At 41.6% G+C, this 13465-nt stretch overlaps 1 protein-coding gene and 1 long non-coding RNA gene across 5 annotated transcripts in view; one reads left to right on the top strand and one right to left on the bottom strand.

Annotated features, from left to right (window-relative positions):
- The window catches only part of LOC144034733 (uncharacterized), a 30616-nt gene extending 29814 nt beyond the window's left edge, over window positions 1-802 (top strand). The window contains exons 3-4 of the long non-coding RNA XR_013288277.1: window positions 6-130; window positions 705-802. This is a non-coding gene — a long non-coding RNA (uncharacterized LOC144034733). The remainder of the gene's footprint in view (window positions 1-5; window positions 131-704) is intronic.
- Window positions 803-863: 61 nt separating this feature from the next.
- The window catches only part of pik3c3 (phosphatidylinositol 3-kinase, catalytic subunit type 3), a 37200-nt gene continuing 24598 nt past the window's right edge, over window positions 864-13465 (bottom strand). For 2 of the 4 annotated variants that reach the window (XM_077543725.1, XM_077543723.1), the window contains 22 exons: window positions 10963-11151; window positions 10752-10895; window positions 10482-10611; window positions 9017-9103; window positions 8820-8915; window positions 7993-8064; window positions 7796-7900; window positions 6359-6451; window positions 6097-6282; window positions 5862-5992; window positions 5313-5394; window positions 5069-5136; window positions 4887-4992; window positions 4703-4819; window positions 3721-3852; window positions 3498-3626; window positions 2937-3006; window positions 2792-2856; window positions 2450-2534; window positions 2294-2368; window positions 1836-2221; window positions 864-1172 (listed from right to left, as the gene is read on the bottom strand). In XM_077543725.1, the coding sequence (XP_077399851.1) occupies window positions 1158-1172; window positions 1836-2221; window positions 2294-2368; window positions 2450-2534; window positions 2792-2856; window positions 2937-3006; window positions 3498-3626; window positions 3721-3852; window positions 4703-4819; window positions 4887-4992; window positions 5069-5136; window positions 5313-5394; window positions 5862-5992; window positions 6097-6282; window positions 6359-6451; window positions 7796-7900; window positions 7993-8064; window positions 8820-8915; window positions 9017-9103; window positions 10482-10611; window positions 10752-10895; window positions 10963-11093 (2505 nt within the window). In that variant the 5' untranslated portion in view covers window positions 11094-11151 and the 3' untranslated portion in view covers window positions 864-1157. Of the gene's footprint in view, window positions 1173-1835; window positions 2222-2293; window positions 2369-2449; window positions 2535-2791; window positions 2857-2936; window positions 3007-3497; window positions 3627-3720; window positions 3853-4702; window positions 4820-4886; window positions 4993-5068; window positions 5137-5312; window positions 5395-5861; window positions 5993-6096; window positions 6283-6358; window positions 6452-7795; window positions 7901-7992; window positions 8065-8819; window positions 8916-9016; window positions 9104-10481; window positions 10612-10751; window positions 10896-10962; window positions 11152-11573; window positions 11623-11689; window positions 12282-13465 lie in introns of those variants that run through there. The other 2 variants (XM_077543724.1, XM_077543722.1) reach the window with 2 other exon arrangements.

The raw sequence follows: 13465 nt of genomic DNA on the forward strand, positions 1-13465 counted from the left end.
CCCAGTCTGAAAGCTGCGTCACTGTCCGACCCGCACTCGGCTCAGCTGCTACGGTGGTTCGTCAGAGTCGTCGCCACGTCTTCTGATTGGCCGCAGCGTCCCAACATGGCACAACGTGATTGGCTTGTTGGTAGGTAGGGGGGGTGGAGCGTAGCTTATACTTCCACGACAGCACTACGCAAAACATAAGAAACGAATATGAGCCGTTTTTAAACAAAAAAAGCAATTGTTATGTAACGTATCTTAATAATATATAATACATGAAATGATGAATATTTGGACACAAGATGAAGTGCGTATCTGTCCCGTGATGTGCATTTAATGCCACATCCAGCAGATGGTGGTGTTTCGTCTTTTTTCTTTTTAACCCAGTGGTTCTTAAACTTTTACAAGTACCGCCTCAAAATGTCACCATTTGCCATGGATTTTTTTTTTTTAAATCTTAAATTGTAATGATTCCACACATCATTTCAAGAGGCTTACAAATTAGTCTACGTCAATGTGAAAGGGTCGCATGAAAATAGCGAACAACAGGGGGCACATGACTGAACTTTGTGGCATGCCCAACTATGGATGGTGATTGTTTTTTGACAGAAAGTTCTGATTTGTAATAAGAGACAGGCTGTTATGCCGGTATGGCTGAGTGTTCTTCGCAAAGGAAGGCAGTAAAAATACACAAAGCTTATTTTGTGTTTTAAAACAAGGTTAAGACGGGGAAAAGAAAAACACACTGGCAGCTGTCTGATGGTGATGACGTCGTGGACCACAGGAGTGTCTGGTGAGTAAGAATTCCTAATGTAGTAGAAATACGTCATATAATTGGACCGAAAGGAGACAGAGCGAAAAAAGCTGAAACCGTGTAGTCCAGATTTAATTTTTTTTATTTAAACTTATTTATCCAGGGAAGGCAATTGAGAACAGATTCTAATTTGCAATGCAAACCTAAATAAATAAACAACAGCATGATTGCAGGCTGAAATTATGTGTCGGGTAATACATTTAATTAATTCATTAGTACGCTACATAAAATTTACAAGAAGAAAAAAAAGACAGCACGTGTCGTCGTCAGCCAGTTCTTGCAGTCCATTCTTGGCCTTTTTTCCTCCAGCAGTTAATTTTCCACTTCGGGTCCACCGAGTTCGGCTACATCCAACAGTTCATCTACGCCAGTACTGAACACATGCAGGGAAACCAAACGTTATTCTTGACAGGGGAAATGAACAGGACTAGTTTGTCACAACCAACGTTTCAAGAAAATCATCGGACTGTTAAAAATCATCGCCAAACTTGAGGGGCACGCCGTCGTTTGCTAAGGTAGCGACTGCTGATTTCTCGCCATGGTTCGTCAAGGGTTCGTTCAAGGTCGCGAACGTTTGCCAACAGTTTTAATGTTTTTTTCTGGTCACAAGGAGATTTTTGACGTGGTCAAAACTGTTGGTGATCGTCTTTGCTACCTTGAACGAACCCTGGTGAATAACCATTATTGCTAACCTCGCAAAATTTCTCTGCTCAGTGAGATACGGGCTTTAGGAAAATATCTCTTGCATACAGTATGTGAAAAGAGCAATGGTGAAAGTGGGGGCATGCGTTATAAAATGAAGATTTAAGACGTCTTTTTTTCATCTAGAACTGATCACAGTATTTCTGAGTAAGCACGATCTAAGGGGCTATATTTATTGGCAAAGAAATTCAAGTAAGAACAAACTGATGAATCATCGATTTGAACGTCAAATATTTGCATGCACGATTAAACACAAATTTGTGCGCCGACGCTGTTGGTGTGGAAACCGTCATCCCCTGACTTCAACCCTACCGAGACCCCACCGAGCGCTTACTTGAGCAAATTTGTGTATCTGTTCGACCACAGCGGCGAACAGGGCGCCCACGCTCTCGTCGATCAGACTCTGCATGTAATGCACGGCCTCCTCGTCCGACAAATCCAGCCGGAACTTGTCCTGCACTTTCTTGACCGTCTTGTCCGGCTCCAGGGCGATGTCGGGAATATTGGCGTCCACCATGAGGGAGAAGAGATTGAGAATCAGGTTGGAGTACCTGCGCAGGTGCAGGAAGGCGGTGTAGCACTGCTTCCGGAACTCCTGGTACTGCTCGCTCTGCATGCCGCCCATGCCCTCCACCATCTCTTTGCTCAGCTTCATAGGCGGCGGAAGCGGTTTGGGATCGCGGCCCAGGATGTAGCCAAAGTCGATATGGAAGAGTTTACCTGGTGGCGGAAAAAAAAGATAATTAAATAGAAGAACACACTTAGGGGTGCCAAGGACTCTCTTTACCGTACCGGTCTTGGTTAGGAGCAGATTGTCCAGATGTCGGTCTCCGACACCCAAGATGTATGTGATGACACAGTAACCGGCTGAAATACATCAGAACAAGCGTTGAGAGCCGCCGTCCCCTAAAGACTGGTCCCGAAAAGACTGGTCCCGAAAAGACTGACCGCAGCTCTTCACGTAGGTGTCCATCACTTCGGAGCTGATGCCGTACGGCCCCTTTTCACTCGGCGCATGCTTCCTGAAGAAGCTCTAAACCACAGAACACAAAGTGGACCAGTGAATCACAACTACTTTGAAATGGTTCGGCTATCTATACCAGCACAACAATTAAATGTCCTTCACAGCTTCACTCATGGCTCTACGTGAATTTTTAGCATGATTTTCGAGTGACGGTGTGATTCGAGTCCGTTACGGTAATATGATAGCAACTTGAATGATAGTAAGTTGAGGTTTCCACTCGACAATAACAATATGTGGGCTGGTTGTTGAATGCGAGTGGCCCTGACCTGAATGTTGCCTTCAGTTGCCAGCACTTCGGCAACCGGAACAGACTGGACAAACTGCATGAAACCTGAAAAAAAAAAAAAAAAAAAAAAAAAAAACATGAAAAAATTTCTAAGCCACCCCGTTATCCTATGTCGTCATAGTTACCATGCTTGGTACTGGTGGCTAATACTTTGTAGGGCGTCAACTTCAGGTCCAGGTTCTCCTTCCTTAACAACTGAAAAAAAATAAAAAATAATAATAATAATAATAATAATATATATATAGAGAGAGAGAGAGAGAGAGAGAGAGAGAGAGAGAGAGAGAGAGAGAGAGAGAGAGAGAGAGAGAAAAAACGCCCCAACCCCCACACCGGAGACTAAGGTTGAGTGGACGGCGGGCGAAGGGGAGGCCGAACCGAGGGCGGCGAGCGGCGTCGGCACCCCACCCCCCCCCCCCCCCCCCCACCCAGCAGGGCGCGACGGTTTATTTTAAATTACAACTAGTCTCCACAAATATATATAAAATTAATGGGTTTAAGGTCTAAATTTCCCCCAAATCCATTTAATGACTATTAATGCCTTTTGATGACCTGCAGAAACCCTGTAATAATCTTTTTAGGTGCTACCAATAGAAGTTCCTTAAGTTAAACATGTCATCTATCAAGTTTTTTTTTTTTAATTTATCCCCCCCCCCTCCATATATTATCACCAACATGTGAAAGCCTACTTTATCCATGAGTGAGATGATCTGGAGGATGAGCTGATCCTGTCTCAGGTCGTCGCCGTGTTTGAAGATGACCGGATAGGTGGTGGCGGCCTCCGTTTTGAAGATCAGCTTGGCGGGCATCAGCGCACTCTGACACGAGAGGAAGACACACGAGTGAGCTGCGCGTGTTGGCGTGAGAAACAACCACAACAACAAAGGTGCCTGAGCAAGAGCACTTAGGGACCTTGAACAGCGTCGCCGTTTCTGGGACAATGCCTCGGATTCGGATCTGAGGCTCCAGCGGGAGCGGGATGGGCTCGATTTCCGAGAGGTACACCTTCTCGTTGTCGGCCAGAAGCGCCTGCAGCCGTTCCGTCTGAACGCACACAGTTGAGAGGTGTCACTTCGCCCCAATTCCTAAGCATTATATTGTGGCAGGTGACTCAACTCACTTCACAATAAGAAGCAGTTTTGCACATCGTGTCTTTAACCCTGGAGAACCCAAGAACCCTTTTCTTCTTTTGAAAATTATGAATTATACATTAAATGACTGCTATAAGTTCACTGAACACCAAAATATATGTTTTTTCAAATTGAACCCTTTTTTTTTTTGCTAATTTATCAAAATATATATATAAAACATACTCCTAGGGATTCTGCAACATGATATGAAATAGATTAACAAAAAAAAACACAATTTTACCATCTGATGGTTTGCTGAGAAGATGGTTTTGTTTGGATTGATTTCCAGCTCAACAAAACAGCATGTTGCCAGCCATCTTGTCACCACCACTCTGGCTCATGTAAGTGCAATATTCATCCACTAGATGGCCCCATGCAGGGGTCAGAAGTGGCACTCTGGACTTTTGAAGTTAAATTTGTAAAAAAAAAAAAAAGGTCTTTATTTGAGTAGCAGAATTTATAGGGGCCAAATTTGACCCTGTGGGTTCTCCAGGGTTAAAAGTTAGCTTAATGCTAACATACAACGAGATAACAGGGGTCAGAAGTGGCACTCTGGACTTTTGAAGTTAAATTTGTAATAAAAAAAAAAAAGGTCTTTGTTATTTGAGTAGCAGAACTTATAGGGGCCAAATTTGACCCTGTGGGTTCTCCAGGGTTAAAAGTTAGCTTAATGCTAACATACAATGAGATAACAATAACCGTCAATGTACATTGAAGGAGAAATTGCGTCCAAAACTTTTTCTTTTTTTTTTATATCCACACACCTTCTTTTTGCGATTGCCGCTCTCCCTCTGCACGGCCTTCATCAACTGCACCAGCCGGTCCACGAAAGTCTGCTGGGTGGCGAGGAGCGAGCGCATCACCCTCACGCTCTTATCGCCCTGGAGACGAGAAACGGCGTTAGCGAAAGCAAAGGGCGCTATATGGATGAGAGGTGCTGCGGCGGACCTTGAGCAAAGCTTGGCTGAACCTCCTCATGACGTTAAGGTACATCTCGTGGGTCTTAGGGTCCCTCTGCTGTGTATCCTGGTCCTCGCACTCCACGATAACGTACCTGAGGAGGAGTGACAAGTGACAAACCTTGAAATAAGAGCTGGGGCACACAAACACACATTGGAACATGCACGTACCAGTACAAGTAGTTGGCCAGTGTGGAATTCTTGCAAGCCCGCGAGATGAGAAACGTGCACAGGTCTTGCTGCAGGTAAGACGCAAAAATGTGTTTGTCGTCAGCCATGATATACACAGCAGAATGTAGTTTTAATAATGGATTCATCTGTCATTGTCATTGATTTATTTATTTTTTTGATTCACTACAGAGAAGCTGAAATTTTAAAGATTTAAACGTTGAATAGATTCTCAAACACATCTCACCTCAAGATTCTCACCGTCTGCTCCTTCTTTGCCTTTCTGCGTCGAGGCGAAGGCACCAGATGTGGCCGTCAGGATCTGAGAGCTGCGCAATAAACGCAGTGTGAAAAGGAGGGGCAATTGCAAAGTCTTTTATGATCCTGGCCTGCTCATCCAAAGAAATTCTAATTTCCTTTCTTTACTTTGGTCCTTCCTCGGGTCTCCTGACGGCCTCACGACTCTGGCTGGAAGTGTTCGGTTTAGGTGAACGGTATGGGATTTTTTTAATAGGTTTTAGGTGAACTCATGAATACACTCACACGCACGCACACATACAAAATAAAAATAAAAAAATAAAAATAAAAAAGAGAGAGAGCAATGATGATGACATGTCAAATCGGTAAAATTACCGAATGAATAATACTGAGCTCTCCAGGAAAAAAAAAAAGAAAAGAAAAAGAAATTCAAATAAGCGGCTCTTGTCGGTGTGCGAAAGGGAAACAATCATAGCTGAACAACTGATTCCTAGCCAGACTAGCTGCAAAAAGCATCACGACATGAAACAGTGCTGACCTGTCCAGTGCGGAATCATCTGAAAGTCCCTGACTGTCTCTCTTGCTGCCTGGCTCCAGGCCTCCTTGGATGTCACTGAAATTCTCATACTTGAGCGCCTGGACCAGCTGGAGAAGATACATGAGCAGGTCCTAGAGAGAGTGGAATTTAAAGATGAATCTGGTCTGATCTAGCTGTCATTTGTTAAAAAAAAAAAAAAAAAGACAGAGGGGCTGGACTGTCGTTTGCTCGCTACCTCGTCGTCCGCCTGCTGCAGCCGCGCGACGGCATACCGTCGCACCGTCGGGTTGGCGAATTGCGAGGACAGCAGCTCCAGGGAGTCCTCTACATCCATGGGCCTCCATTTGCCCAGCAGCTCCAGGGCCTGCTTGGCCTCCTGGGGCAGATCCCAGTTGACGCACTTGAGGAACTTTGTCAGCGCCTGCGACGGAAGTGGATTAAGAACTGTGATGGTGAAGAACGCAACGCCGGGACGGACGAGTTATGGCGGACCGGACCTTTTCCTGAGTGGTGAGGTAGTATCGGAACTTCCACACCAGGTCTTGTTCTTCTGAGCTCAGCTGCTTGGTGGGAGGGTAGCTCACAATGATCTGTGGATGTTTAAGAAAAAAAAAAATATATATATATATATATATATATTATTTGTTCTTCAACCGGCATCCAGCCATTACTATTTCTCGTTCGTTGCCATGGGTGAGAGAGTTTGTATGGCGGCCGTCAACATACGTCAATTAGTGTTTCTCAAAAAAATATGCCAATTATTCAAATGCATATCAGATTCATGTGATCCGACAATCATATCAGAGCTCGGCCCAAAGCTAATGTTGAGAGGACTCATCAATTTATCCGGTTTTGTTTTATTGTCTTGACTTTGTTTTTAATTGTTCATTAGCAATAATGGACAGAACGCGGCTTTGTCATTTAACTTAAAGTAAGTATGTCCTGAATAAGAAATCATTTTATTGTTCATTATTATTACCATATCTGACCTATTAAGTGGGAATCTGGGGAAACGCATATAAAACAAATACCAATCCTGTTTTCAAACTGCAAAAAAGAGCCATAAGAATTATTAATCAATCAAAAATTATTTATATTTTTTCTGGAGAGCTCAGTATTGTTCATTCGGTAATTTTACCGATTTGACATGTCATCATCATTGAATTAAAAAAAAAAAAGTTTTTTTTTTATAGATCAAAATATACAAAACTAACTCATTCTCTATTTATTAAATCAAATACAATGAAATTCTACGACTTAGTTGAATTTAAAATAGCACAAATAATGTATAAAGTACACAACAATCTATTCTGCCACAGTACGCAGAAGCAGTTTGAAATGAGAGACAGCCCTTATAACATAAGCGGTACAAGTGTCTACAAAACAATAAATTAACAAATATTAAGCAAAGGTGTGTTTCTGTAAAATGTGTTAATCTGTGGAATAATTCTGGAACTGACCTGAAAAGATGTCAGTCACTAAATTAAAAAATATATATTTAAAAGCAAAGTTTTAAAAAATTACTTAAATCAGATATGAGCTGTTAAAATTGTATATATGCTGTAATTTCTTTGAATGTATCTTTATGAGTGTAATGAAAACGGTATATGCGAGTATGAGGATATGATTTATAAATGTATTATGGTATATGCCTATGAATTTCATGTACATATGTTGCTGGCAAATGTGCGTATGTTAAAGTGCACTTGTATATATATGACTAGGTTTATACATTTTCTTTTGTTGAAATACATTAACCTAAAACGAATAAGGGGTTAGGACTAGATACGTTTTAACTTCCTCCTAACCCTTATGAACATATAAACTCTTTTATTTCTTCCTATTCTTGTTTTTGTCTTTTTTTACTTCAACTTATATTTTATACTTGTAATGTGTTTTCTTCATGTTTATATGTTCAATTAAAGCAAACTTACATTGAGCTGGTCCCGTGTGGCAGCGTTAGGCTTCAGGTCGTGGTCGGACGGCCCGCTGCGGAGGCTACGGGCCAGTTTGTGATGCTTGCTCTCCACCAGGTTCTCCTGTGGTGGGAAAATGGGAAACAGTCACAATTAATTACCAGAGACTACTTCTTTCCTTTTGTGTGTGTGTGTGTGTTTGTGTGTGCGCTCACCATCCCCATCTGTGGGTCAGGAACTTTGACGATTTCGCAGCTGGTGAGCATGGGCGTCGCATCATCTCCATCCTGAAATTTAAAAAAAAAAAAAAAATCCTTGAATCAACCATTCTTCATCCTCAGGACATATTAGGAAAATTTGACTTTTTATTTGCTTGTTCATGCCCAATTATCACTCGATAGTAAAAAACAAAATTAAATAAAATACAAAGTTACTACGCACCAATTTACTAAGGCGGGGCTTTGGTCTTGGCTTTTATCATCTGAGAATTTCAGAAAGAGCGTAAAAAAAAATGCTAATTTGAGTTTTTTAGCAAATAGCTAGACTAGGTTAGCAAGGTTCCACAACTGCAAACAACTCAACACAACATATATAGGAAGGAACATTTTTCTTTTAATTTTCTCTGCTATATTGCAGATTGCAATCAGCAAATGTGTTTACGGCTTTTAGCATTAGTAGAAATATCAAAAACACGCATCTTGATTAAAATTCTGTAAAAAGCCAATGTAGGCTCTTATTTAAAATTTTGGAAACAGGTTTCTCATTCGTGGCATTGAATTTTTTATTTTTTTTATGTATAATAATTCTGATATTGTTTATTTCAATATAGGTTAATTTATTGCTTAGACCTTGAAAAAATAAACCACATTAACTGTACGGTCACTATATTGAGGAGTAATTTTTTTTTAAATGTGATTATTTTTCAAAGTTGTTCAGCCCTAGCTGCATAGATTATTATTACACCTGGTAGTATTTTCTATGCATTTTATACATCTACAATGTGTTTAGACGTGTGTATGTATGTTAAATTAAGTAAGCTCACCTTTTCATAGTAGACAATGCTATATTCTTTGTCGTTCGCTTTCACTCGGGGAAACTCCACCATTAGGTACATGAAATTGGAGCTGCGCTTTTCGCTCTGGCAAAAAAAAAAAAAAGTGGATATAACACACAAGAAATGCCAAACCAAACGTCATGTTCCCGAGTGAAACCGTCCACAAAACGTTGTCAAAAACTCACCTCGTTGATCATCTCGATCTCCCTGAAGGTCAAGCGGTCCAGCCAGTCCACCTTGACCATGTGGCCCTGCCGATGGGCCTTGGTCAGCTGCGTGGGGACGAGAGTGAGCTGAGTGCTGGCTGCGGTGATGCCATGTGGCAAATACACGGTGCTCGCATTTAGCAATCTAGGCCATAATCATTCCTTGGATGTGATTATTTGTTAGTTAGCACGTAACACTGCAAAAACTGGGCTTAAAAAAAACAAGGAAAACAAGTAATGAAGAACATATCACTTAACTGAAGCTAAATGATCTGACAATGAACAGAAAAATTTACCTCACCCCTTCTTTCTTTAAACACTTTATTTATACTAACTACTGAATATTTTTAGAATCACTTAATATATTGATTATCCAATCAATTGATGTAACAAATTGACTGCATTATTTAACAGTAACGTGCATACAAGTTGCTGCTATTATTTTTTTACCATTTGGGTTTGCCATTCTCAGTCTACTGTTATATCTGTGACTTTGAGTGTTCATGGCTTTGAAAGGCAGGGCCTGGATGAGAATGTAGACAAAAAGTGTGGAAAAATGATACATCGAGATTTTGCTTTGACCTTTTTTTGTTGATAAAGTCTCAATAACAAGTAAATAATATCTTATTCAGATTTTTTAAATTGATTTTTTTAAGTGTGATACAAGATAACATAAAAATTGTCTGTAAGAAGAAATATCACAAGTTTGCCTTGATTTGAGATTTTTAATATTGATTAGTTTGTGCAGTGTAAAGTTGTGTGTTACTTGTGTTTGTAGACTCCTGTAGGACCGGGCGAATGAGGCCTTAAAAGAATCAGATTTTTTTTCCCACCAAACCCAATTTTTAAATGTATTTGTTTCCGCCCACTTTGGTTATAGAAAAAGCAAATGACATTAGTCAAAACAAGTTTTGCTTTTTTTTACCAGGTGAAAATTTACCAACAAATTAGTTTATTTTCCCCACAGTGCATATTTGCATTGACTTCCACAAAAAGAATACTGAGTTGTACAAGTACATTAAGCCAAGTTGACCTTTCCCTGGCCTCCTTTAATGTCACATATAAGAGATTTTGAAAATGATTCTGTTTATGTTGTCCATTTCTTAGCGGGACATAATGTCGCTGATGCTCTAAACTTATTTTCCAGAGCATTTAAACTTGTATTAGCTCAATAGCCCAGCCCTACACTCCTGGATATTTTCCTCCTCAGAAAGTTGTATTTTCTCATACGCGAGGCCCATGCGCGCATACACACACTAATGGATTCAAGTCCAGAATTGTGCACATTCATGAACCCTGACTGCATTCTCACGCGCACACAACTAACTGCCCCACTCGTACTCACATCACCAAGTACCTCCAGGTCGAGGCCCTAGAACAACATGGCGCTTTAGAGTGAAGGCCAGTCAGGAATTGACGCTTTAATCTCGCAAAAACAAAATACCTTGGCCAGTCTGCCCATCTGGTCCTCGGTCAGACTGCTGCTGGTGCGTCCGGGCGTAGCTGTGACCTCAGCGCCGTCGCCCTCCACGCCGGGCCAAACCTTCAGGTCGTGCATTCCTTGTCTGAACATTCTGCGGCAAGACAGGAGTTCATTTTTGGTGCATCCATTATTTGACATAACCAGGATAAATAGGGAAAAGACAATGATGAGTAAAGTTGTTTTGCTTGTGTGTTATCTGATCAACACTTTAAAAACGCATCGACAATTCACCCGTATTTGCCAAACAGAGTGACGGTAGTACCCCCGACGGGGACAGCTCGACCGGGCCCATAGATGTCCCAAACAGTGAGTGCCACCTGGGCGCTTTGGGGCAGGTCTGGGTACTTGACTGGGAGCCGCAGCCACTCGTTCCAACTGCAAGTGAGTACAGGGTCATTATTGGAACGCAAGTGAATGCCATGGGACACGTCTCGGGACTCACTTCCAGCGTGTGCTGAATGCCTTGTAGGAAGTGCGGACTGGCAGGGCAAGAGGCTTCCCTTCGGCGAATACTTGGCAGGTGACGTAGAGGTCTGAACAGTGATCCTGGTAGAGTCCGGAGAAGCGCAGCATGGGGTCCTCCAACAGGGCTTTGTAGCTCTTCTGCTCTCGCTTGCCTTCCAAACTGCCTCTGATGGCGCATTACGCATAACACACACACACACACACACAAAGGGTTTGCTGCAGTCTCCAGGAACCAGGGGTGGAAACTGATTTTTGACATTTCACCACAATGCTTCTCTTTCTGTTGTTTTCTCAACATCAGTACATCCGTTTAGCCGGTTAGGGACAGACTACGACAACAACAAAAAAAACACTAGCAGGACGGTTGCCGGTCACGGCAAAATAGCCTAAATGTTATGGTCTTTAAGTAGTTTTCCTTTATATAGTGACCATAATTAATGACTTTATTTGTAGGTTAGCGTAGGATAACGACAGACAACTGCGAGTTCCAACTTAAGTACAGATTCTTTACACCGTATGCCGCCATAAGAACAGAACTCCGTCGCAGATCGAGAAACCATTCACGTTAACGCTTTAATAAACTCTTACCTTTAAGTATTAAGACCAAATATGACTAGTCAGATGAATGAATAGCGCCCTGCCAAGTCACAAGATACAAATTATCCTCCGCCAAGTCACAATTGGGTGTTTTTGACACGACTTACATCTTAAGTTGAACATTGATGTCCAAGTCGCAGCTGTAAACGTAGTTAAACTTATCCGTGTCCATGTTACGGCGGGGGGGAATCCTGAGTGCGTTCGGACCGTTCGAAAACTCACTTAAAGCGCTGTTGGAATGAAATGCAACACTCGCACTCTTAGTGTTAGGGCGTCAGATTGATTTTCCGAAAGCACCCATATTGGACCAAAAAGATAAACATGAATTCCTCTCGCTTGTCCAGACTTTGGTGTGCGGTTTGTTTTGCTACAAGGCCTTGTATCAGCCCAAAAGTCTTACTATCCTAACTCGAGATGCTCTTAGTCTACACGAGGTCAGCTATTACATCCAAATAGTGTATTGGGGGCAAATATGTCATTTGGCGAGCCCTTTCCAGGGCTTATTAGTCTTTTTTTTTTCAGCTACAAACACAATACTGAGCGAGAGATGTAGTCAGACTAAAGCAGCCAATCGCCGATTCGGCTCTGCACACATTGTTAAGGAGAAGGGCGATCGATTGAGTCGTGGTTCTATTAGAATCACTTGAAGGGGAAACAGGAAATGACGGCTTGACGCTTGCGCTAAACTGAATTTAAAGGGCCATGCAGACAAATAAGGCTGCGATAGAATGAGGAAAGAAAGAATGAAGGCCAAATACAATATTACATAGCATGATTATGATTGTACTTTGAGTACTGTGTCTTTTTTTTCTTCAGCTGAATGATGCAATCCCCACCCCCCATTTTTTCAACAATCAACAATGACCTCAACTAATTATTTTAAAGGTGGTGATCTCATCCTCATAGCTGTCGGTCCAGCTCTGCATTGTGGAACTTCCAATGTCATCCAAATATCCATCAGACGGCATCTATCAAGTTGGTCCTGGCGCCGCCTTGTGGCGTCAGGGCGCTGTAGCAGCCCACGAATCGACGTGTCGTGTTTACATGGCGGCCATGTTGGGAAGGGCGACGCTCCCATCCAAGGCAATGTAATGCCCTTGAAGTCAAGTCGTAATTTGCTCAATTCTCAACCGATTTTCATGAGGTTGAGAATCTGTCGGCATCCTTTGACATACTATTATTACAAGAATGATTACATAGCCAAATCAGTAAAATATATTCATGCTCTTAATTCGGAAAACCCTTGTTCCCACCGAAACATTTAGAGTTAACATTTAAATGCATATAAAACACAAAAAAAAACATTTGTATTTAATATTCACATTTAATTCTATATTTAACGTTTAAAAAATGTAACATTTAGACTCAAGACTTAATCTCAATATTAAAATATTGAACCTTTAATTATTTAAGATAGTACTACTAGTTACTTCTAAATATTATTTTTCTGTACAGTGCTTTAACATTATTGAATATTTCCTCCAACCCCGTAATGACATCATGCCTGCGCTTCAAAGGTAAGCACCACTTCCGTGTACTACTAATAATGTTTGCAGATTTTCATATGTTCATAACAAAATGTCAATAACATTTTTGGGGGTTTAAAATAAATACGGGTTTTGGCAAAACATTTCCCGCCACGGCGCTCCATCCGGAAGTCAGTTTGACTCGGTGCTTCTCCAGCGGGCGGCGCCATCACACCGTATAATAACAACAGTACCTCACAATGTGCTCAAAGTCAAACCATCCAAACTGCCGCAAACACTCCAACTGTATTATGCTTGTCGAGCCCACCCCACCCCACCAACCCCCTTTATTGATTAGTATCAAAGCAAAGAGGACAGGAAATTCACTGGCAGCAAAGCTATACAATCTCGTAATAG

Source organism: Vanacampus margaritifer, chromosome 15, assembly GCF_051991255.1.
Source record: "Vanacampus margaritifer isolate UIUO_Vmar chromosome 15, RoL_Vmar_1.0, whole genome shotgun sequence".
In the NCBI taxonomy this organism is placed as follows: domain Eukaryota; kingdom Metazoa; phylum Chordata; class Actinopteri; order Syngnathiformes; family Syngnathidae; genus Vanacampus; species Vanacampus margaritifer.